Raw genomic sequence first — 25,208 nt, 5'->3', positions numbered from 1 at the left:
ATACAATACAGTAAAAATTTTGGTATAATACATACAATATTGTATTAAATGTAAAATTACTATAAGAGCTTATTGTGGAGAGAACAGCAAATTTTAAGAATAGTCAGAACTTCCAATTTCAAAACTGGAACTTTAAAGACTTTTTCAATTTCTATTTTTCAAGAATTGGTTAACCACATGTGGTAAAACTTCAAACAGAATGATTATTTGTGCCCAGCCGGTGTGGCTTGATGGTTGAGCATCAACCTATGAATCAGGAGGTCAGTTCAATTCCCCATCAGGGCATATGCCCCGGTTGCAAATCGGTGCCAGATCAATGGTTCTCTCTCATAGATGTTTCTGTATCTTCCTCTCTGAAGTCAAAATATTTTTTTAAAGTGATTATAACACCCCATTCAAAAATTTAATGAATCACTCAATTCATCAATTGGATTTTTTTTAAAAGGATAGGAATGAGGTGGTGAGAGTGCTGAGTTAAATAAAAAAGGAAATGGAAGAAAAGGAAATATCCAGAAAATTAGTAAAACAATGACAGTTAAGTTAAATAGACAATTTGTGAAAATTCCCTACTAGCAAGGAATGGCCCCAACCTTTAAAAAACATGTCTGATACTCAACTGTAAGGTAGTTGCTCAGCTCTCTTACCATCATCAACCTTCAAATCTGCTACACAACAGGCTTGGGTCTGTGGCATTTAGGGCACTAAAGGGATTAGGGTAATGTCCAGAAGGGTTGACAAGATACAAAAAGAACATTGGGTTTCACACTGAACAGTTTAAATGCAATGAGGAAATGAATACAGAAACTGATTTGGGTAAGTGGAAGAGAAAAAAAAAAGTCTACCACTTCCAGAGATACTGGGAGGGACACCAGAATTCCCACCTACAAGAGGAAGGAATTCAGTCCAGCTTCACTGCCATCTTAAAGGTCAAATTAACACAAGCAAGCTGAAGGACTTTGAGAATCCCAAGTAAAACAAACAAAAAAACTGCCTCCATTCTAAGTGGTAATAGGGATCAGTGACATAAAAAGCAAAGCTTTGCAGTTGACCAAAAGGATTGACAGTGATCCTAATAGAAAACTGAATTATTTAAAGTGGTTTGTCCTTTTGTGGGAGGCAGTTAGACATGAGCAAGGACTATGGGGACAAGTACAGAAGAAGGTCACCAGGGTGGAAAGCCCCAGGTGTCTTGCAATGAACAATGGTAGGGTAGGACCTCACCCCAGGGTGACCTTTCCTCCCTAGAGATAACATTTAGGTCTCAGTTATATTTCCAGCTCAAAGTCCAGAAAAGCAGCAAAACCAGACAAGTGACCCCATGTGGCTGACCTCAGGATCAGCTACTCTGGCACTGACCAATCAGAGACCATGACCCTGAAAGGACATTCCTGGAAAACTGCTGAATATTCTATAGAGATCTTCCCCTGGGACCTCCCCTGAAATCTCCACCCTTAAAACCATTAGGCCTACCCAGCACACTCTCCCTCCTGAGAGTATGCCCAGCTTTTGCCTTTCCCTTTCCTTCCCATTTCCCCACCCCCACCCCCACCATGTGCCTTACCATTAGCTTCCTCACTCCCAAGCTCCAAGGGCCCTTCCTTTAACTCTGTAACTTGTTTCCTAAGCCCGTTTCTTCTAGGAATTACTTCTACTTCTGTGATTTACCAAATAAATGTTCTCTTATAGTTTGGGTCTTGGCTCTGAATTATTTCCTAGCCGGAACCCATGTATGGAGTTTGTCCAGTCTGACCCCACTGGTCTAGCACCTGCTACCGTTCCTACAAGCTACAACACCTTCAAGGTTGTCACATTCCTACTCACTTATAATTGCACTGTTTTCAAGGAAAGCCTTGGTCTCCTAAAACATCGAGAAAAGATAACTGTGGGATTAGCAAACTAAATGCATGTTTTTATGTCTCCTATTCTAATACCCCTGAAAGGATCAAAAGATCTGGGTTGTTGGTTTGTCTGTTTAGTTTTGTAATCCGTATTATCGCTGGAAAATTAGAAAGGGTGGCATCAGTTTAACAGAAATTCCTAGACAAAACCCAGTCCAAAGCAAATACAGAAGAGAATTCTTGGAAAGTTTTTAGTGCTATTTCAGAGAATTCAAACTCAGTAAGTACAAAGAGGAGGAGGGAAGTCACATTTTTGTTTATTATTTACATACAATGAAATTCACCATCAAGTGAACAATTAGATGAGTTTTGACAGATTTGTACAGTCATGAAACCACTGCCAAAATCATGATATACAACTGGCGAGAACAAATTCTGAGATGTCCTAAATTAAATTCCAGTAGGCGGGAGGTTGGGAGGAAGAGACAAGGGAAGTTAATCAGTGAGTAGCCACGGGCTAAATCCAACAAAAGATTGATTGCCCACATTCCTGAATGTATGTTGAAACTTTGAATTAATTTTTGGGCAGCTATTTCAGCAATAATCTAGCAAGAACAGCTGACCGTCAGATGCCACTGCATTCTTATGCATAAACTTTCCAGACTTGCCCACAACCACTCTAGCAGCAAGTACTTCTTCCTTACAGACTCGACATCCCAGAATTTCCCCCAATCTCCTCCCGCCCCCACCCTTATCTATAGCCGATGTAAATTCTTTCCAAACAACTTAATTCGCTCCCTACCTCGCCTCCAAAATTTATGTATGAAGAGCCAGGATGGTGGACATGTTTGTCTTCATCTAGCCCTGCTGCTGTTTTAGACTGCATGCTCCAGAACCTGGTCCTTTCTCTGGCTACCATGTGGCTTAATAAACCCTTTCTTTCAGGACAACTTTTGGTCTCGAAGGTTTTTGTACCACAGAACTTTTTCATCTTTCCAAAAAGTTCCCTCATGCCTCTTTACAGTTAGTCCCCTCCATTCATTCCTAAGCCTGGAAAACCCTGAGTGTTTTCTCACTATAATTTTACATTTCTAGAATTTCATATAAATGGAATCTTACAGTACATAGCCACTTATGTCTGGTGCCTTTTTAAAGCACAGTGCTTTTTATTTATTTACTAGGGGCCCGGTGCACGAAATTCATGCACTGGGTGTGTGTGTGTGTGGGGGGGGGGGAGTGTCCCTCAGCCCAGCCTGCCCCCTCTCACATACTGGGAGCCCTCAGGCGTTGACCCCCATCACCCTCTGATCGCCTGATCGGCCCCTTGCCCAGGCCTGATGCCTCCGCCAGAGGTGTCAGGCTTGGACAGGGGACTCCCATCTCCCCCCGATCACTGGCTCTGGCCCCCGCCCAGGCCTGAGGCCTCTGGCCCAGGAATCATGCCTGGGCAGGGGACCCCCATCTCCCTCTGATCGCTTGCTCCACCCCCCGCCCAAGCCTGACGCCTCTGACCCAGGCTTCAGGCCTGGGCAAGGGGACCATCATATCCCCCCAACCCCCGGCTCCGCCCCCCACCCAGGCCTGATGCCTCGGCCAGAGGAGTTGACCCTCATCACCCTCCGATCACCAATCACCGGATCGGCCCCTTGACCAGGCCTGAGGCCTCTGGCAGAGGTGTCAGGCCTGGGCAGGGGACCCCCAGCTCCCTGCAGTTGCAGGCTCCGCCCCTGCCCAGGCCTAACGCCTCTGGCCTAGGCATCTGGCCCGGGCAGCAGGGACCTTCAGCGGCAGCGGGGGGCGCCGCGATTGTGGGCTTCGCTTTAGGCCCAGGCAAGGGACCCCTAGCTCCTGGGACTGCCAGCTTCGACCCTGCCCAGCTCCCATCGCTGGCTCCACCCCTACTTCCTGCTATCACTGGCCAGGGCGACAAAGGTGCCTGATTCTCTGATCATGGCTGGGGGGCAGGGCAAAGGCGGCCCCAGGGCCGCCTTTGCCCTGCCCCCCAGCTCTTAGCTCCCCCCTGGGTTTCCGATCACTGTCAGCGGCAGGGGGCTTCTTCCTGCTTTCCCTTTCGCCTCCCTGCATTGTGCCTACATATGCAAATTAGCCGCCATCTTGTTGGCAGTTAACTGCCAATCTTAGTTGGCAGTTAATTTGCATATAGCCCTGATTAGCCAATGAAAACAGTATCGCCGTACGCCAATTACCATCTTTCTCTTTTATTAGTGTAGATTTTTTATTAAATTGATTGGGGTGACATTGGTTAACATGAACATAACGGTTCAGGTGTGTGTTTCTATGTCACAAGATCTGTATATTGCACCATGTGCCCACCACCCAAAGTGAAATCTTCTCCTGTCACCTTATATTAGGAACCCCCTCCCTCCTCACCCCTTTCTCTCTGGCAACCACCACACTGCTGTTTGTGTTCGTGAGTTTCAGTTTTACATTAGCAGGGGTGTAATAGATGATGACCCGCCTCTTAATTTATCAGGTGGCAAACTGAGGCTTAAGTCACTTAAAGACTCGTCGAATTTTCTCGCCCGCAGTTCCCCTTGGCTGCGGGCCCACAACCTGCGGGCTCAGAAGCGGAGCCCGTGGTCAGACCCGGCGTCTTTCTTCGGGCGCCGCTTTCGGAAGGTCACCTCCCGAGTTGGCAGGCCGAAAGGAGCGGGGGGCTGGGGGGTTCGGGGGCGCCTCCTGGCCTCAGGGTCTGCAGCGACCCTGACCGATCAGCGCAGGGAAGCAGTGGCCAGCGCGGGGCGCAAACGCTGCAGGAATGCCGGTAGGTCCTCGGGAACCAGAAACCAGACGGGCAGCTCCGGTCCAGCCAAATTCACGCGCACTGCCCCGCCCCCTTGTGTGCCGCGGCTCGTGCAGCCAATCAGCGCCCGGCTCTGCCCGCTCCCGCCGCTCTCCCGCTGCGCACCAGGGATCGCGCCCGACACCCGTCGGTGTGGCCGGGCAGCTGCGGGTGCGCGGCGCCATGGTGGGTGGCAGCATCTCCGGGCTCGCTACGTGCGCTTCCCCATGTCACTCGGGGGCCACGGCTCGGACGCCATGGTGAGCGCTGACCGACCTCTGGGTGCCCTCCCGCCTTGCCCACGCCAGGGCCCGCTTAGGCGCGGGGAGCCCCGCCAGCCCTGGGAGGCTCCCAACTTTGCAAGAGTTTTGTAAAGGGGCGGCTGGGAAAAGGAGCGAAAGCAAACAGAAACGTTCCACCCTCCCGGTTTTTTTCTTTTCTTTCATTTTTGCTGGCGTAGGATATTTCTGTTTTTGCATTTACACTCCACATCTTGCTGGAAAGGGTAGAAAGGCGTAATAAGCAACAAAACCCTAGCATACAACCCTGGCTGCTTCTGCACTGAGAACTTGGTGTTGGGGACCAGGAAGCCGGTGCTGGGCGTTTTGGTGGCGATCCTGCCTATGCCACAGCCTGCTGTGTGACCTGGCTAAGTCCCTAATCCCTCTGGACCTCTTGGGCCCTTCTATGAAATGAGGGAGTCACAGTCTGGCTGGGAAGCCAGACAAACAAGCTCCTAGTAACTGAGTCATGTGAGAGGGGGTTCTCGTGAAAGGACTGAAAATGTGGTTAGGAAGGACTTGTCACTGTAAAGAGTTTAGCAAATACCAATCTTTGGAGATGCAGTAAAGGCACCGACGTTGACTCCTACCTAAATACTGAAGGGCGCTTTGCTTACCAAAGTGACAGAGCATCACCACCACCACCATCTCAGTGCAATGGTTCCCAAATATATGAGTTCGGCCCGGGGTCTCTTGGAGGCCTGTCACCCACTGGATCCTCACTGCCCCCACTTGGTCCATTGATGAGTTGACTACACTAGAAAAACAAGGTAGGATGGGTATGAATGTGTGAACACATGCTGGGAAGTAAGAAACATTCATGTGCCCTGGCTGGTTTGGTTCAGTGGATAGAGCGTCAGCCTGCAGACTGAAGGGTCCCGGGTTCGATTCCGGTCAGGGGCATGTACCTTGGTTGCAGGCACATCCCCAGTGGGAGGTGTGCAGGAGGCAGCTGATCGATGTTTCTCTTTCATCAATGCTTCTCTCTATTCCTCTCCCTTCCTCTCTGTAGAAAATCAATAAAAATATATTAAAAAAAAAAAAGAAACATTCATGTGACAACAATGGTGATTTGTCACCTGAGTGGGGGAAGAGAATGGGTCCCTAAGGACTCCAGTTCACACTGTTAACATTGTGCTTCTTAAGTGGGTGGGGGGCACACTGATGTTCATTACCTTACCTGTGCTCTTTGTGTACCTGAAATATTTTATAAAAATAGGCCTCTCATTTAAAAATACTACCTAAACAAAGTTATTACATTTAAAAGAATGTCCTTTCTTCTGAGATTAAGTTCTTACTGCCTTTTAAAATCTTTATGTCTCTTTTCTTATATTATGGTACATGACTTTAAAAACACCCACCTTAAAAACATCCTGCTCTCAATGGTTGCAATGAAGAGAAATCCAATTTTATGTGGGAACTTCTAAAACCTTGGCTTGTGCAGTTTGAAGCTGATTGTGAATATAGCTGTGGATGAAACTCGTGGGTTTAAAATTGAGCTGACCGTCAAAGGAGACACACCTGCACACTGGCATGGAAAGTGTCCGCAGTGCACTTGTTAAGATTACTTGACTCCTTCAGGAGAACATCACTGTTGTCCAACGAGAGTGCCTGCGTTTTCCTTGAGGTCTATCCAGGGTTCCATCAGATTGGAGCTTTTCTAGCATATCTCCCGTTGTGTTTTCTACTCTTAGTGATGTCACGGTCAGGTTTCAGATTTCTCATGTGTGTGTCATGTGGGTGGGGGACATTTTCCCTGCAGCACACGGACCCTGACTACTCGGCTGCCTGTGTCGTCTTAGAGACTGATGCGGAAGATGGACTCAGGGGGCATGGAATTACTTTCACTCTGGGAAGAGGCACTGAAGTTGGTGAGTTGAACATTCTCATAAGGTTCCAGAATGCTTAAATTTCACTGAGATTCCAGTTTGGCCTTTCTCTGTATTTGCTGCTCGAAGTGAGTGAAAACAATCTTTCATGCTTTCTTCATTTCATTGGGAGAAATGAAAAGTGGCAGAATTTGGCCCTCCCCTTGTACTCATGGACAGACTACGGGACACTCCTTGTATCTCAGTCCATTTCTCTGCAGAGCTTTGAGGACCTGAACTAGGCGAGTGACTCAGGGACATGGGAGGGACTGATGTGCACTCACATAGCAAGGCTTACCGTGATGTACACAGTGAGTCTACTAATTTTTCAAAATACTTCACACTGAGTTGGTTTCAAGTTCATTGCTCTTCATGCAGAAAAGGCCTTTGGCCCTGCCCAATGTCAGAGCTCCCATCTGGGAAGAGCAGATTGTGTAGGATGCACATTAAGCCATGAGTTAGCTGTCCTTCTCTCAGAGCTGGACCAGAGCTCAGAGGTGGTCTTGAGTCCCTCAGTTTTCAGAATAAGGAAATTGAGATCCAGACAGCTGCTCAACTAGCCACTAACTGTGGTGGTGATTCTCTGTGGATATTTGCACCATCAACACTCTTAGCTGTAGAATCAAAGTCTTGCCCCACTGAAAGATTTTAATATTGTTGAGCAGATAAAAGGAGAGGGAGAGAAGAAGGGAGGGAGAAAGAGAGACAGAGAGAGAGCACCAAGGGAAACTTTCTTGAACTGTAAGTGGATACTACCAAGGTGGCCGCTGTTCCAGCTTTCTACAGAGATGGCATTCCATCACGCCATCAGCCAGTCCTTCTACAAACTCCTCTTCGGTGCTCACGTGTATCAAGAACTTTGTTAGGTGCTGGAGATAAGAATGTTTAAAAGAGAGAAAGGAGCCTGGCTGGCATGGCTCAGTGGTTGAGCATTGACCTATGAACCAGGAGGTCACGTTCAATTCTCGGTCAAGGCACATGCCCAGGTTGTGGGCTCGATCCCCAGTGCGGGGATGTGCAGAAGGCAGCCAATCAATGATTCTCTCTCCTCCTTGGTGTTTCTATCTCTCTCTCCTTCTCCCTTCCTCTCTGAAATCGATAAAAATATATTTAAAAAATAAAAGTAAAAAGAGAGAAAGGAGACAGTTCTACATTTAAGGAGAAGAAATGCACAAACTCCTCGGGTGACATGCAAAGGAAATAATAGCGCAGTGTGAGAACTGTATTTTTAGAAGAGCTATTTTTAAAAAGTCACGTGGAGAGAGGCTTGATTTCTTGTCCAGGCGGGTCAGAGATGGCTTCAGAGCGGTGGTGGAGCTTTGAGATGAGTCTTGAAGGGTAACCAAGAATTTGCCAGACAGAAGGGAGGAAACTCAGCATAATTCCCTGTCCTCTTCGTTAAGCCCCAAGGCAGTGACCACTGACCTTGATGCATTTGTGAGCTGTGTTTCCAGCTTCTCCTGTGACTTGTCTCTGATTTAAGTTGAGCATTTTATGAACCTGCTTTCTCCATGCTTCAGACCATACAGGGCGACCCCAAGGGTTGCATAAAACTCAGCAAGGTTACAAAATACGTTCTGGGGCAAGCCATTGTACCCACTCTCTGTTAACAGCCAAGACTTTGACTCTGCTGACTCGCTCACAGAGGAGGGACTCTGTGCACAGTGCATGCTCCTAGCACAGACGCGAGGCGAGGCTCTTCTGGGCTAGTTGCTGAGTTCAGCGCTTTAGGGCCTGCACAGTCTCTCCCCTCCTCCGAGCCCACCCCACCCGGCTGTCCTGATAGACTTCTCAGGCAGGGGTAAGTCGATTTCCATCTCCTTACGACTTTACTAAGTGGCTCTTTTGTGGTGATGTTGTTGGCTTCTGCCTTTTTCAGACCACAACATGACAGAATCCATTTTAACTTTAGCCTTGCTACATAAATCAGGCGACTCACTGTAGTTTCACGGAATGTGTTACAGGGTATTCACATTAAAGATGAAAAAAACCCCATGAGCTCATCACATTTCTCCTGCATCCTTTATCAGATTACTTACCTAATCATTCTTTTATGATCCAAAAAAAGAGAAAGAAAATAGCCTTTCCTCATTACCAGGAAGAGAGTGCTTGTGTGTGTGTGTGTGTGTGTGTGTGTATGGAGTCGGGGGGAGGGTGGATTACTTTTTTTTTTTTAATGTATTAAATAGACCAATACAGTTGTTTTTAAGTAAGAAAAGGAAAAGAGAAGGAATTTTTAGAGACCAAAAGCAGCCTTAAGGGTTCCCATCAGCACTCAGGCTCAGAAGCCATGGTTGTCCTTCCCATGGTGGAAGGTCCATGAGTTGAGTCCTGAGTGATGTAGTACAGCAGAGGACCCCTGAGTTTAGTCAGCAAGAAGCTGCCTTCAAGGGCCATTTTTTTTCCCTGATGAATTTCTCAGCTATTGCATCAGACATTCAAACCTGAAGTGGACTTTTTCTCCACACTGGAATCAGACTACCACAACCCAAATTTTTATCGAATGCATCAAACTTAGTTAACTTCTTGCAGTGGCCTCAGTTTGAGCAAGTAACATCCACCGATTTTCAGCTGGAGTTCCATGGCAGGCACATTGGTGTGCTGCAAGAATTTTTAAAACATGCAATACCTGACTATTCAGGGGCACTGACCTCTTTTCTCTTAGACTGTCAAATAAAAAAATGACAGCAGCCAACACAACAGTATGAATGAATCAACATTTTGCCTATTTCTTTTTGGTCAGATCAGCAAAACATATAGTATACTTCTTGGTGTGCCGTATAATTTTAGTATTTAGTTTATGTGTGCCATCAGATGAAAACGGTTGAAAATCACTGCTATAGGTGAATATATCGGTGTTGCTTGTGCGTCTCTTAGAGCTGTAAGATGAGATCATCCTTCGCTTTAGTTAAATGCTCTTGTCTTTGTGACACAAACCAGAGCTGTGCTTCCGTCAGTGATGTCTAGCAACCATCTCATCGGTGAGACGAAGGTTTGATGTAGATAATGGTACACCTCTCTCTGAGACACTCTCTCTTCAAATGGCTTTAATGCAAGAGCACCAACCATCAAGGGCTGAAGGATTCTGTCTTCTCGCAACAGTAGGGTATGAATATCTGCACTATAATGATTCCGTATCCCATTAACAGAAGCCCTAGGAAACACCGGATGGTTGGTTCAGCCCTGATGCTCCATATGAGAACAAGTATCATCTGAGAGCTTTTTCACCCAGAGGCCATGTATGTCCTAAGAGCATGTTTCAAATACTTTCAAAGGTCTTTCTCCCAGGATATGATTCATAGTAAAACAGTACCTCAACAATCATCCTAGTAAATGAACCGAGAATTTTAATATTGTAGCAATGGTAACACCCAACAAGCTTATAACAATTTTTTCTAATAAATTAATTGCTTTGGGCATAAGTTGATGATTTGATTATTTTGGTTACGTTCCCTGTAACGCAGTAAGCTTACAGAAAATTTCTTTCTCATTTACACATAGATGAAGTATTTTATAGGCTAAGCAAAGGATAGAAAGAAATTCCCATTCAATTTGTTACTTCACTTATTTTTCATCTGAAATAACAAAATAAAGCCTTTTCAATAAAACACCAAAAGTAAGTAATGGATGATTATGCTGACCCAAATTAACTTTAACCTTCAAATTACTTATGAAAAATGTATTATATTATAAGTAAGTCAATAATAGTAAGCAACTTAATGTTTATGACTAGTGTTTTCATGTACTTTAACATTTTGCATGTATTAGACTAACTGAAAATTCATTTTATTTCATCTTTAATAGTGTGTTATGTTGTGAATTCAAGATATTTTCTATACTTGACAATAATGAAAAGGCGTTCTGGAAGGGTTTTAATATTTTCTTGTTAGCCTTTCTAAATCCTTACGACTCCAAGGCCTCATTCTGGAAGTACTTATACTTGAGCAAAAGCAACGCCATTCACATTGGGGACATGGGGCTCTGACAGAGGATGGGGACACAGGCTGGGACTCCCTGTGACTCCCACCTCGGGTTCTGAAAGGCGACAGCCTAGGATTTGATTCCCAAGCAGAGGCAGCAGCGTAACTGTATGCAATGGTACCTGCAATCTAGCTGAGCCTCAGCTTCCTCACTGTGAGGTGGGGAAACAGTCTTTTACCTCAAGGGGGATTTGAGGATTCAGAAAAATGCTGTAAGTTGTGTAGTGCTCGCAGCACAGTGCCTGGCACATGGCATGCAATCATCGTAGGGCTGACTTACCACTCTTTCCCCTCATACTATACTCACCCACAGCTGAGGGAAAGCGAGGGAGACTAGATTCCGTTTCTTGCTCTTACACCCACTAGTTCTGTGGATGCTACAGAATATTAGAGCTTTAAAAAGAGGGATATGAGTGCTCCATTCCTCCTGCAGGAGTGTTGTGACGATGAAAGAAATGGTTCCCATAGACACGAGGAAGGAAAGTCACCCTGCAAATACCAAGAGTTACGCTGTTGGCTAAGCTGTTTCTGCTCTGAATTTAAACAACACACGGCTGTCCTTCTGGTTCCTGCTGCAGCCACAGCATTTGTGGGACCAGATCAGAAATGACTGAGGTGCTCGTTAGACCAAGAGAGCTTTTCAGTGTCTGGTGATGGCTGTGCTCTTCTCCCCGCAGCTCTGCACCGAGGCACTGAAGGGCGGCTGGACCAGGTAACTTATTTGTGTGGTAATGAACTTGACCTTTCCACTTGGCAGCACGAGAGGCTCAGCAATGGAGAAGAGCCAGGATGAGAGGGCACTAAGAAGGCTAGGGTTCTCCCAGGAGCAGTCTGGCGTGCAGGGACACCTAAGAGATGTTTCAGCCTAAGCCAGGCTCTTTTTTCAAAGATGAGACATAAAGTCCTAATTGGAATCTTAGAACATCGGAGTTGAAAGAGACCTTGGGGATCGCTGGTTTCAAGCACCAATCGGTGTAAGCAGATTCCGAGAAATCCACGCTTCACTATCAGTAACAAGCGCTGATTCAGCTTTTACTTGAAAACCTTCAGAAGCAGCAAGCGTAACTTTATGAGGCACTTTTGCGTGATTGGAGGGCTTCGCGTGTTAGTAAGAGCTTCAGTGTCGTGAGCTCTTTGTTTCCATGTAACTTCCAGTCGCTGGTCCCAGATCTTCAGAGTTCCCAGGAGTCTGGTTCCTGAGATAGCCCTTCTCTTCCCCTGGGCTGTGTCCTCTCCAGAATCACCCTTTCCTTTTCTCTCCTGTCTCCCTCCTGCGTGGTTGTGGAGCCCTGGCGGCCTAGGATCTTCCTCTGGATAACCTGGCTGTCAGTGGCTCTGGATCCTGACGCAGTGCAGAAGACAGACCATCATCTCTTAACCTAGTCACTGTGAGCATCAGTGCAGCTCTAGGAGGCTCGTTTGCTGGGATAAGTCCCCAGGTTTTCCATGGCTCTCAGTCTGGCTGCCTGGCCGCTTGCTGCTCAGGGTGTGGTCTGTGGGACAAGTACATCAGCCTCCCCTGGGTGGTCAGAAATGCAGACTCCCAGGCCTCCCCCCAGACCCGCTGGGTCGGAATCTTCCTTTTAACAAGACCCCTGGGTGGTGTGTGTGTTTGAGAGGGCTGAATTCTTGTGAACTGCTCAGCTAAATACAGGATGGGGGAGTGAGGACTTGAAGGAGGCAGCATGATGCAGTGGGAAGAGGCTTAGAAATGTGATGAATTCTGAATCAAATCTTACCTTTTTCCCTCATCGTCTGCAAGTACTTGCTGTGTGATCATGGGCAAGTTGCTCAACTTCTCTGAACCTCATATTCTCTCCGCCTATAAATAAGGAATAATATATATTTTTAAATTTTTAAAATATATTTTATTTATTTTTTACAGAGAGGAAGGGAGAGGGATAGAGAGTTAGAAATATCGATGAGAGAGAAATATCGATCAGCTGCCTCCTGCATACTCCCTACTAGGGATGTGCCCGCAGCCAAGGTACATGCCCTTGACCGGAATCGAACCTGGGACCCTTCAGTCCGCAGGCCAACGCCCTATCCACTGAGATAAACCGGCTAGGGCAGGAATAATATTAATTCATGGTTCCCTCAGAGTTGCTGTATCTAAAAAAGACCAGTACAGTTAGGATTCCTAGCAGGTGCTCAGCAAATGCTGCCCCATTCCCTCTCTGCACGTAACCAGGAGAGCCTGGAGCAGTCGTAGCTGGTGAGCCAGGGAAGGCTGAGGAGAACTTGCAGAGACCCCCACCCCAGGAAGCTGCATCCAGAAGCTGACGCTCCCACCTGGGATGGAAATGTGTCTAGTCCCGAGCGGAGGGGAGAGAATGGCAGCAGACGCCTGCGTGTGCGTGTTGTTCTGCACGGGGGCTTTGTTGGCACAGAGGGTAGGCGTCGTGGAAAGGAGAGGTTCTTCTGGAGCAGCAGCCTGGATATTGAGTATGCAGGGCAGAGAGCCTGGAGAGCCAGGGAGAGGATGCCAGCCTCACCGTGGTGGTGGCACCTCTTCCGCATGGCAGTGTCACACTCCGGCCGACCCGTGCCTCCCCTGGCAAAGCAAGACAACAGCTTCAGCAGAGTCATGGGGAACAGTGTGGGGGCCCAGGTCTCAAGATGAGTGTCCAAACAGATGAAGGAAGCTCCTAATGTGGCCAGCTGTGATGTCAAGGAGATCTCTGCTGCTGCAAGTGATTATGTGCCCAAATCACTTCAACCCCCACATCTCAGGCCCCTGAACTGCGGGGTCCGCCTCTCACTGAGTTGATGGAGGAGGAAGCCCTCTTATAAAGGACCATGTAGAGAAGGGTGTTTTATCACGAGTACTCTTCATTCGGGAGCTAACAGGATGGCTTACTCAGCACTCCTTCCCAGGCCCCTCCTCTCCTCTTCAAGTCTGTGGCTTTTGCGTTCTTAATTCTTTTTCATGGGGTAGCAAACACCCAGTTAGTGTTGGTAAAGATCTAACTGCTCTCTCAAGTTCCTTCCCACTTTAGGTCAGCAGGTAATTGACGGTCATTGACGTGATGGTGAGTAAAGAGATACCGTTCTTTACTTGGAAAAACAGGTGTGTGTGTGTTTTTCAAGTGATTTGTCTGAAGATTGATGAGGAAAGAGCAAGAAGTTACTAGAGAATGTGATCTGTGAATTATTGACAGAGACGGTCACTTCCGCAGGAAATCCAGCTCTCTTTCCTAAGTCAGGGGACGTGAACTATCAAACCGAATTGATCTTACAGGTTTAAGGTGGAAGTTGGTGCCGATCTCCAGGATGACATCTGCAGATGCCGACTCATCAGAAACATGACTGGACCTGAGAAGACTTTGGTAAATATCCTCTCCTCCCACTGAGAAACAAGCCGTCTTATGGGAAGCCTTTGTCCAGGGCCAAACTACAATTCATTTCAAGTAAAGATTAAAAAACATTGGGAGCTTTACAACTGAATGCCAGAGGAAGTACAGCTTTGTGGTCTTGTTATAGTAGATGAACCCTTTAAAAAAAAAACCCACACAATGGAGGGGGCTGATAGTTTAAAATTTTCTTATTCTGCAGAACTAGTTCCGATCAAGATTAAGGTTTCTTGCTAAAATGAATGCAGCTGAGATACAGGTCTCCCATTGGTGCCCCAGTGTGTCAAACATTTGATCTCTCGTCTTAACAAGTCCAACCAACTCCTAGCTCATTAGATAAGTGCGTCTCAGGGAGCTATTGTTGAAGAAATGCTGGAACTTTTACTGAGATAAATGAAAGGACCAGTATTCCTAACTGTGTAGTTTTAAAAACATTTATTATTATGTGTAAAATATTTTTATAAAAGGAAGTCATAAAAGGCGGGGTGCTGGTCGCTGTCATCAGGGTGAGCCTCTGGTGGTTACTGAACATTTTTTGCTCCCACGTGTCACTCACACCTGCTGCCGGCGCTGGCCCTGCTCGCACCCACTGCTGCACTGGTGCTGATCGCTTGGTGCTGTCAGTGGTGGAGAAGCCCTCAGGGGTGATCGGGGCAGCAACCGCCACTTGCACCCGCTGAGGGTGCTGGCCCCAATTGCTTTGCACCATCAGCGTGTGGGAGAGGCGGCGGGAATGGGGCTGCTGGCAGACAGGGGATGGGGGCCATGATGGGAGGTGCCTGGTGGGGGTGTGGAGGATGGGCCGAGACCTGCCCCTGTGTCCACCACAGCCTCGCAACCCACAGTTCGTTTCAAGGTGCATGAATTTGTGCACTGGGCCTTTAGTACTTTTATAAAAAGAAGTCACAATAAGATGTTTTTATGAAGTTTTAGAGACTTATTTCTTAAGTTAAAATAGAAGTTTGGAGTCCTTGGTCTAGGATCAGATGTCCCATTATTTATACATGAATTAATGCTACTTTTGTCTTATGAGGTCATCCTCATCAAAATTATTTATAATAACTAGAGGCCCAGTGCATGAAATTCGTACACTCAGGGCAGGGGGTCCCTCAGCCCGGCCTGTGCCCTCTTGCAGTCCAGGAGCCCTCGGGGGATGTCTGACTGCCGGCTTAGGCCCTGAGCAGGCCTAAGCCGGCAGTCAGACATCTTTAGTGCTGCCGCCACCGCCACTGCACTTCCCAGCCATGAGCCCAGCTTCTGGCTGAGCAGCTCTCCCCCTGTGGGAGCGCACTGACCACCAGGGACATCTCCTGCATTGAGCGTCTGCCCCCTGATGGTCAGTGCGCATCATAGCCACCAGTGGTTTCATCATTCAGTCTATTTGCATATTAGCCTTTTATTATATAGGATTGATTCTGTGTGTACTGTCTTCTGGGTCTCATAATGTTTCATGAGGGCACTCTTACCACATGGCACAACAGTTTTCAACCTGTGTGCTGCAAGAATTGTTAAAACTTTCAATACCTGAGTATTTAGTCAGGGGCACTGACCTCTCTTCCCTTGGACTGTCAAGTAAAAATATGACAACAGCCAACCGAACAGTAGCTGTTGGGTGTAAGTGCCCTGTTTTGAACCATAAATATATAGGTCATATATAGAGTTGCCCCACGTTGTAGAGGGCCGCCTGGGAGGCACCTAGGCATTTTCTTATAATTATTGTCAGCTGAACTCAGAGCATAGGCAGAGCCACTGCCTGGGAACATGCTTCCTCAATAAGGCTGGACATGTTAATCAGGCAGAGGCGGAACTAGATATGTAAATCTAGGCCTTTAAAATAAACCTGCTGTGTGGCTCAGCCTGCCTTTTGCCGCCTCTCCATCAGAGAGGATGGCGCCCACCTGGCCCCAGCTTAAAATCTATTTCTGCGTCTTGGTCTTTCTTTAATTTCTTAATCCCCAGCTCCTCCACTCAGCAAATGGACTGTTTCCTTTTCCATGCGGGACATGGAAAAGAGAGAAACAGCCCCCCACACCAGGTCACATAAGGTAGCATCTGATTGGTTAATTCCTGGTGCCAGAAATCCTTATATACAAAGTATAGGCACCTGATTTTTTGTTGTTGTTGTCTTTTTTTTGTAGAGAGAGAGAGGGGGAGAAACATGGAAGTGAGAGCGAAACATTGATCGGCTGCTTCCTGCACGCCCCCTACCAGGGATCGAGCTCATAACCTGGGCATGTACCGTGACTGGAAATTGAATTGGCAACCTTTTGGTGATGGGACCACACCTGCAAGGACATAAGCATCTGATTTTTTAAAGTCACTTTAGAGCAAAAAGGGTAGATAATTACTGTTTCGGGTGTGTGTGTGTGTATTTGTAAATCAAAATTATACCCTTTTTTTTGGTCAGGTCAACAAAAACTGTATTTTTTATGTGCCACAGTACTTTAGTAATTAGTTTATGTGTGCCAAGAGGTGAAAAGGTTGAAAATTGCTGTACTAGAGATAGCTGTTTCTGTGCTCTTCTCAAAGCGTGATAATGTCGGGGATGGAAGAGTCCTTTGTTAGTTTCTGCATACCCAGCACCTGGCTTCCAAGCAGGATCTCTGCACACAGAGAGCTAGGGCCTTGGAGTGAGAGGCCTAGACTTGAGCTCACCATTTACTTGACTTATTCATGGGAAAATTACTTCTCTGCATATCAGTTTTCTTATCTGTAAAATGGGTTAATATGAACTGCCTCATAGAGTTATTATAAACATTAAATTAGACAAAATGCATAAAATGCCTAGTGGCATAGGTGCTAAATTAATGGTGGAGTTTGGATTATTTGTTATCGTGCCAGCCACCTATAAATGACCATTGAACAAACTTAGTATTGGCTGCGTATGATTCAGAATGTGATAAAGCGGTTCCTACAAACAATGAACACTGCAACACAAATGTTTTCGGGTGGCATCTACATGCAGATTGGGTCAGAGCTCCAGGGCCTGTGAGCACCTGTCATGGGCCCTTCTGGACATCTCCTTCGAAGATACAGTAAGTCCTCAATGTTGTTGATAGGGTCTGTGACTCTGAGTGAAACGATCTATCACAGAATCAATTTTACCGTAGTCTAACTGATATAAACAAGAGTTAAATTCCTACAGCATCTCAACATTATAATGTAGTGATGTTATTTGAGGACTTGCAGTATCTGTAGCCAAAATCCTGGTCTCTGTGGCTGCTCTTTGGCTTCCTTTATTACAGCTGCTTGCTGATCCTCCAAAAGAAGAAATGTCAGGCTCCCTCGCTCTGTTGGCAGGTGGCACCGAGTGACATTTGCTGCCCCGGAGCCACAGCCCTGCAAGGTCAGCACTGGCAGACCTCACCACGAAGGATCTCCCTTACAGATGATGGATGCCAACCAGCGCTGGGATGTGCCCGAGGCAGTGGAGTGGATGGCAAAGCTGGCCGAGTTCAAGCCTCTGTGGATTGAGGAGCCCACCTCTCCTGATGACATTCTGGGCCACGCCACCATCTCCAAGGTAGAGAAACTGCAGCTGCTGGTGTCCTGTCACTGCCATGGATTTCTGTTTGGTTTTCCAGAGTGGCTGCAACAGATCCTACAATTCCTTTTCCTTTTCCTGATAAGCAGCTGAAATAATTGTAACTTGTTACTGGCACTGGCTTGCAGACCTGTCATGCTTTTGTTCACTTCAGTTTATCTACTGCCCTTTATTTCTGTTTATTGTAGAGAAAGAAAATGGCTAAAAGCTGAAAGGCTACCAGTCATCCTGTTAATGTAAATAGACATGGTTGTCATGCTTTGTAAATAGAGAAATCTGACTGATAGTAAAATATTTTGTTCATCCAGAACAAAACAAAAAAATGTAGATCCCTCCAGATGACTCAGAAGAAAAGGCTTGCTTAGCTCTGTCAACGTCAGGCCTCCCCAAGAGAAGGCTGCCTGTCTGTGTCCTTCGAACCAGGACCCCTCTTCCTCAAATCCACCCTAACTGGGGGCTGGCCTCTCTCCCTGATTTATCAGAACAGGTGAGAAACATCCCATCTCAGGGAGGGTTTCCCATTAGCCCAGCTTACAGCACTGATATATAAACCAACCAGCTGGTGAACTTTAGAAGGAAAACTGTAACTTCTGGGAGCTCTAGCTTTTGGATTCCTCTGACAGGAGCAAGCTCCATGAGCAGCCATATTCAACGATAGGCTGCTGGGTGAGTAAGGAATCAGATGCTTACAAAAACCTGTGCTTGAGGAACGCCCGCCACTTTCCCACTTCACAGCCTGGCCGGGGAGAAAAACTAAGATCCATGAAACAGACAGGTGGGACGTGGGACGGGCCCTGCGTGCTGAGGGCATAGAAAGAAGGTCACGGAGGGAGCCGGGTGTGGGCTGAACGGCAGGAGCCCCTCCTGGAGCTACGGCAGAGCTGATCTGTAAGGAAAGCTGCGCTGCAGGTGAGGGACACCGAGCAGGAGCCGTGGAGTGACCGTCGCCTTTAATTTAAACACAGCGGAAATCTTCCCAGGAATTGCCTCAGAATGAGAGTCTGGTGAGGGCTCATGGGTAAACAGGACTTTCTGCCTTGGGGTTCCAGTGGCATAGCCGTGTCCCAGTGGCTGCCGACTTGTCCAATCAGGGACCAGAACCACTGCCACCTGGAAAGCCTCCTCGGAAGCTCTTCTGGGCTTCAACCCTCCCAGGTTTTGTTTATGTCTGGAGGTCATCTTCTCAGGAGGCATCTGAAGAAGGGGCAGGGGAGCCAAGGCGGGGGGGTGGGGAGGGGAAGCTGAGCCAGGACAGTGGGGCTGTGGAGGGACCCGATGGATGGGGGTGCTGAGTTGGGGTTGTGGGGAAGGCAGGCGCGTAGGGCCAAGTTGTGGGGTCCACCTGCTCAGAAGATGCAGCTGAACACAGTGAGGCACTGTAGGCTCTTGAATGAGAGAATGGGAATAAAGATGATTTGCCTGGTAGCAACATGTAGGGTGGTGGGTGACACGGGTACAGGAGGGGTGAGGAGTGGGCAGAAAAAAAGTGGAGGCTGGGAGGCTTTTGCATGAATGGGGGTAGAGGGCAGCTTGAACAGGGCAGATTCAGGAAATATTTAAGGGTGGAAATAAAATTTGGTACTTCTTCAGAGTCAGAAATATATATGCTTTAAAGATGGTAGAATGACTATAAGTCAAGTGGCTTTCCTCCTCTACCACTGCCCTCCCTACCCATAGCCCAGAAAGTGTAGCCATTGGCCTCATTGATTCAGTTTCCTAAACAATGGGAAGGCCAAGCCAGGGAGAAAATGAAGACACCTGGGTGGGGGGGAGGGGAGGGGGAGCGTGGCTCTGCAGTGCCATTGGGGCAGGGAGTGGGGAGTGGCAGGCCTAGAGCCCAGGTGGTGGGGTGTGAAGTAGCTTCAGGGGGGACAGAAAGAGCAGCATCGCCAGAAGATTCCAGCACCTCGCCAGCTGACCCAACCTGTAGAGTGGCATCTGTGGGCACCCACTGAGCTGGAGGCGACAGGGCTCTCGAGTAACCACCAAGGGGGCTCATCAGGGAGACAAGATGGGAAGAAAGGAGTGGTGGCCTCTAGGAAGGAGTCAGAGGCTGAGCGCCTCAAGTCTCTGAGGAGCCACTGTGGCGTGGCTGTCTCCTCCCAGTTCCTCACCTCTGCCCCGGCTCCGGCTCCAGCATCTGCAGAGCCATGGCCAGGAAAGGATCTAATGGCAGCAGGTGGACGAGCGCTGTCCTTCCTCTGCAGACACACACAGCCCCTCCCCTGTGCACACATTGCCCCTGAGCGCCTCATCCCACTCCGCAGCAATCAGGTCTGAATCGTCAAACATTAGTTAGATAGCTCTAAACTTTTAAACACTAAATTCTCAGTTCGATAACTTAGAAAAATAACAGTAGGCTGCCTTATATTTTATAGGCATTGATTCCATTAGGCATTGGCGTTGCCACGGGAGAGCAGGTATGTGACGTCTCCTCGGGGTCGGTCCGCCTAGGGAGGACATCGTCTGATGTCCGGGTACATCCCTAGTATTTTGAGTTGGAAAATGTTCATAATCTTAGAAACTGGGTCATCTTACAGCACTTCATTAGGGTCAAGAGTCAGCTATAGTCAAAAGTTTCTGGATTGTTCTATAATTCATATGACTAAGGTCTTTTATTCTTTCCAAAGTGTCTAATGGAAATGTAGAAGGCAGCCATTTAAACTTGCTACTTGCCAAGGCATAAAATACACTGTGTGGGTCTAAGAAAGCCAGCTTCCAATTTGAGTAAACATGACCGCGTTCACGCGCTGTGCTTACAAACGGAGCACGCCCGCCTGCCAAAACCTGCGGCAGCCAGCCCACGGGCAGCGCAGGGAGAGGGAACAGACTCTGGTTCCCCCGCAAAAGGGGCAGGGCTGCTTCGCCACCGCTCTGTTTTGTCCTCTGTGCCATCTGCTCGTCCCCGTCGCCGTGTGGCATCTGCGGCTTCGCTTTGCTGTGACAGTTACTCCGTAAGAGGCGGCGCGCGGTGTGGTTTTCCATGACTCACACAGTTCCCCCTGCAGGTTTGTAAAGAGGCGATCGGACGGCCCCCGCCTGGACGATCAGGGCTTGACTCATGCCAAGTGAGAACAGAATAAATACAGTCCAGGCTTCCGGAAGGTCTTGGAATTGGCGTGTTGCCAGGTTCGCAGACCCCGAAGGCCAAGGCCGATGCTTCTGCCGATCTTCCTGACATTCTGTTCCCAGTGCCACCAGAGTGACGTTTAAGCAGCTCCTACAGGCGAAAGCCCTGCAGTTTCTCCAGATTGACAGCTGCAGGCTGGGAAGTGTCAATGAGAACCTCTCAGTGTTGCTGATGGCCAAGAAATTTGAAAGTAAGGGTGTGGCAGCCTGCAGACCGAACCTCCCTTTCCCTGCCCACAGACACCTGTGGTTCCCTCTGTAGTTTTCCATTTAATTTTTTTTTCTCTTAGGCGTAATCAGGGGATCTTTGATGATTTTCATCCTGGAATTTCATCCCTAAACATTAATGGATGATTTAACTCCTTGCCGGCAGTAACAACTGCAGGTTCTCACCCCTTCCCTCTCTCTGCCCTACGCCTGGCATTCCATAGAAATCTGCCTTCATTTTAGTTCCTGTTTGCCCCCATGCTGGTGGAGTTGGCCTCTGTGAATTGGTTCAGCATGATTCTATTTGACTTCATATCAGTCTCTGCAAGCCTCACAAACAGGTGAGTAATGTGGCGTTAACTTCCACTGTGTCCCTCAGCCCAGATCTTTTATTCCTGCTCTGGTGACCAGAGGCTCTAAGAACCCTGTCCTTGGGGACATCCTGCGACTCAAAGGCCAGGTTGGTTTTGCTCCCACTTCACATGGGACAGCAACAAGGAAGACCCTATAGTAAGTAGTTATTTTTCACTTAGTGGAGTGGGTTCTTGGTAGCTGAATCACCTTGTTTTGTAAGTACACGGAGGTAGGGGAGAAGGTGATTTTTTCAACCTGATGGAAACCAGAACTCCTTCAACCAGCACCTGTTTCTGACTTTCTAAAGCCCCACTTCCATCATCGGTGTATTCTCTGCCCTGCCCAACTCCTCTTCCTAGCACTGGACTCCTCCCTGACCTGGTCACACCATTGCCATGTAGTTCCCTCTGATTTCTCAACATGACCCACGTGAGCTTTAAACTAAGACAGTCTCCTTCCAGTCGCCTGCACACATGCAGATTCATTATGCTTTCGTGCCTCCTGGAAGTAAATGTGGTATGCAGAAAGCTCACTAGAAAATATAGTGAAAGCATAAAAACATGCATGGGAAAGGTAAATACCAGACTCAGGATTGTGAGAGAAATGGACCTGGAAGGGCATATAGGGGCTTCAGTTATAAAGTACTGAATCCTTTCTTAAGCTGGGTGTTGAGTAGGCACATGCTGCCTTTTAATATGTCTACAGTATTTGTTTTTTCCAGAGACTTGTATTTCTTTTGTTAAGGGACATTTAGGAAGTATTAATATTGTACGTTTTTACATTACCTTCTTCTAATAACTGTCCCGAAAGCATTCCATATACAGTACTGGAAATACACTGGAACTGCTGGACAGTGTTCTGTGTATTGACTTTTAATCAGGATTCTTAGGGAAAAAGAAGTTTATAGAGTTCCCTAATATCTCTTCTCTCTCTAAAGTATTTTAAACCATAAAAAATAAACACTCCTAGGATATTCTGCTTTTGCCCCTCATTTCAGTTCCTGAAGGCAGGACCAAGGGGGGTTCCAACCAACCTTGCAGGCCTTGAGGGATGAGAAAGAGGGTCAGCCCTGAGCGCTGTGCACTGTGACGGCCCAGGAGTGACGGAAAGTGCCTCCTGCCGCTCCCCTGAAAGCAGGCCTCACCGCTCAGGGATGGCACTGTGCTGGCAGAAAGCCACAGACAGACACTGCTGTCACACCTCAACGCCTCTGCGTTGTGATTTCTCTGTGTGAACATTGTTCTCTGTTCAGTCTTCAAGGCCCAGCTGTCTCTCCCATGGGGCTGGTTCATCTGTTCTTTACAGGTTAGAGGGAGCAAACAGTATATAGTCAATGACTTAGTATTTGTGTCCACTGAAAGCACGAGGCCCTCTCTTGCCAATTCCTTGTGTATCCCCTGCACAGGGCACATGCCTGTCCCTCACAGCAGCTGTTCATTAGCTGGTGACTAAAGTTAGGCAGCAGTTAGGCCATTTGCTCCATATAACAAAACTACAAAGTGGCTGATACCAAGTTTGAACAGATTGGTCTGATCCTAAAACCTGTGCTCTTCTAAATCGTGTGTATAGCTGGAAGGGACCCCGTTTGGTGATTTTAATCTATTCATCTAACTTTTGGCGAAAGGCACCCAAATAATTCCAGATCCTTATGGAGTCTAAATTGAATCCTTTTGGGGTCACAAAACCTTTAGTTAAGAGACTTTGGTTCATTTCATCCAAGCCTCCACATTGCTTTATTTTATAGATAAGAACCTGAGGCACAGAGGTTGAGGGAAGCGTGGTTATCAGCCGAGCCTTGACCACGTCCACCCTTTCTTCACTGTGGTGTCACCCGTTCTGCTTTAACAGTTGCCACCAAGTGAATGAGCTAACTTAAGGCATTAATACTCCACCTGATTCTTTCCTCCTAGGATGTGCAAATATGTTGACCACCTGCATGAACATTTCAAGTATCCTGTGACAATCAAGAATGCTTCCTACCTGCCTCCTAAGGTGAGCTTGGGCAGGAAGGCCTCCCAAGCCAGTCACAGTTGCATTGGTTCTCCTGAGCTAGACCAGTGGTCGGCAAACGCATTAGTCAACAGAGCCAAATATCAACAGTACAACAACTGAAATTTCTTTAGAGAGCCAAATTTTTTAAACTTAAACTATATAGGTAGGTACTTTGTTATTAATTTAATTACGGTACTCCTAAACTGGCCTTTGCTAAAAACGTCCTCAATCTGAGGGGTTGACCTCAGTGAACGTACCCCCACACTTCTTCTAACGCCACTTCTTCAAAAGACTCGCCCAGGTCGAAAACCGACTTCTGCGCATGGGCCACGAAGTTTCAATCGCACTGTACGTGCATGCCCGCATGTGGTATTTTGTGGAAGAGCCACACTCAAGGGGCCAAAGAGCCACATATGGCTCGCGAGCCGCGGTTTGCCGACCACTGAGCTAGACCCTAGTGCACAAAGCTTTGACTCCTTAAGAGTTTATTTTCATATCTAGAAACCAATGGCTTTTTAGTTAGTCAATACCAAATTCCCAAGGCCTACAGGTCAGGGTTTGGGGGTGAAACTGCCCAACAAGGCCCCTCTAATGCCACCTTTTCCTCGCCAGCTGAGACCTTAAAATGTGCTTTCCTTGTGCAAACAAAACAAATAAACTGGCCCCAACTAGCAGGCTAGTCAGCTGACGAGGTGTGAGTGCAGTTGTGTGATCTGGGCCATTCACCCTCAACAGGGTCCAGGGCAGGCCTCATTTTCAGAAGCGGAGCTATCAGAGGAAACTTGATTTGTGCACTAATCCTAGAAGTGGCCCTCTCCTCCATTTCAAACAACCAGAACATTTATTTTAAAAGTACTAATTCAGTTGCCTTTAGCTTAGCTTTAAAAGCATATTTAGGAGCAGCAGAAATACATAAAACAAATGTGTTTTTTTTGCTAAAAACAAAAGTGGTTGTTAACACTGTTGTTTTTTGTTTGTTTGTTTTTTTGTCTCTTACAGGAAGCTGGCTATTCCACAGAAATGAAGGAGGAATCTATAAAGAAACACCAATACCCAGATGGTGAAGTCTGGAAGAAACTCCTCACGGCTCAAGGGAATTAAAGGTTCGGCCCTCACACCCACTTCTTTTTTAAGTGAAAAGGCTTAAAATTTCTTGGGTCTGGTTTTATGAAAATAGGGAAAGAAAATCATCTACCAGTGAAAACAAATTCAGCTGAAAGTTATATTATCCTCAAGAATCAGCACAGTAATTATTACTACTTAATTCTTTTAGCAAGTAAACATACTCTCCTACTTAGGCCTTAAACAAATTTAAATGTAACTAGCTCAAAGTATAAGATGTTCTTATAAGATTTCTATCAAGTGCTGGTACCCAGACATTAAACTGTACTTTGAAAATAAGCAGCATGTTGCATAACTTGTTGGAACAATTCCTTATTCTATTTAACATTTCATACATTAGCAGAATAAAAATAGTTCTGCAGCACCGTGGGGTATCTGGGATGCAACAAAGATAAAGATTCCACTAATTAGCCCAGAGTGGTTTAGCATCTCTTTTCCAGCTCATTCTAAGCACATTACAGAATTTACACTGTACTGAACTATGAGCGAAAGGCTATTTCGCAGTCTTTTTTAAAATAACCCTTTTTAAAAAAAACCTTTATCCTAAACAATGGAAGAAAAAAAAATGTTACTGATTTTTTAGCGAGAGGGAGAGGGAGAAACCTTGAGAGAGAAACATCTATCAGTTGCCTCCTGCACTGACCCCAACTGGGGATTGAACCCACAACCTGGGTATATGCCCTGACCAGAAACTGGCAACCTTTGGTGCACAGGATGACGCTCAACCGAGCCATACC

The 25,208-nt window shown here is 47.0% G+C and overlaps 1 protein-coding gene across 1 annotated transcript; it reads left to right on the top strand.

Annotated features, from left to right (window-relative positions):
- Positions 1-1,139: 1,139 nt before the first annotated feature.
- On the top strand, positions 1,140-25,025 carry ENOSF1 (enolase superfamily member 1; the record flags this gene model as incomplete). The annotated part of the gene is given in 14 exon segments (XM_081096554.1): positions 1,140-1,204; positions 4,388-4,901; positions 6,685-6,793; positions 11,448-11,482; positions 13,770-13,777; positions 14,012-14,099; positions 17,512-17,646; positions 20,046-20,087; positions 20,860-20,864; positions 20,866-20,987; positions 21,247-21,298; positions 21,300-21,344; positions 23,268-23,349; positions 24,349-25,025. Coding segments are annotated over 14 exon segments (1,404 nt in total). The 3' UTR covers positions 24,451-25,025.
- Positions 25,026-25,208: the final 183 nt, after the last annotated feature.

This window comes from Myotis nattereri (genome assembly GCF_964212035.1).
Source record: "Myotis nattereri genome assembly, chromosome: 8".
Classification (NCBI taxonomy): domain Eukaryota; kingdom Metazoa; phylum Chordata; class Mammalia; order Chiroptera; family Vespertilionidae; genus Myotis; species Myotis nattereri.
This window is presented reverse-complemented; position numbering and strand designations above follow the sequence as displayed.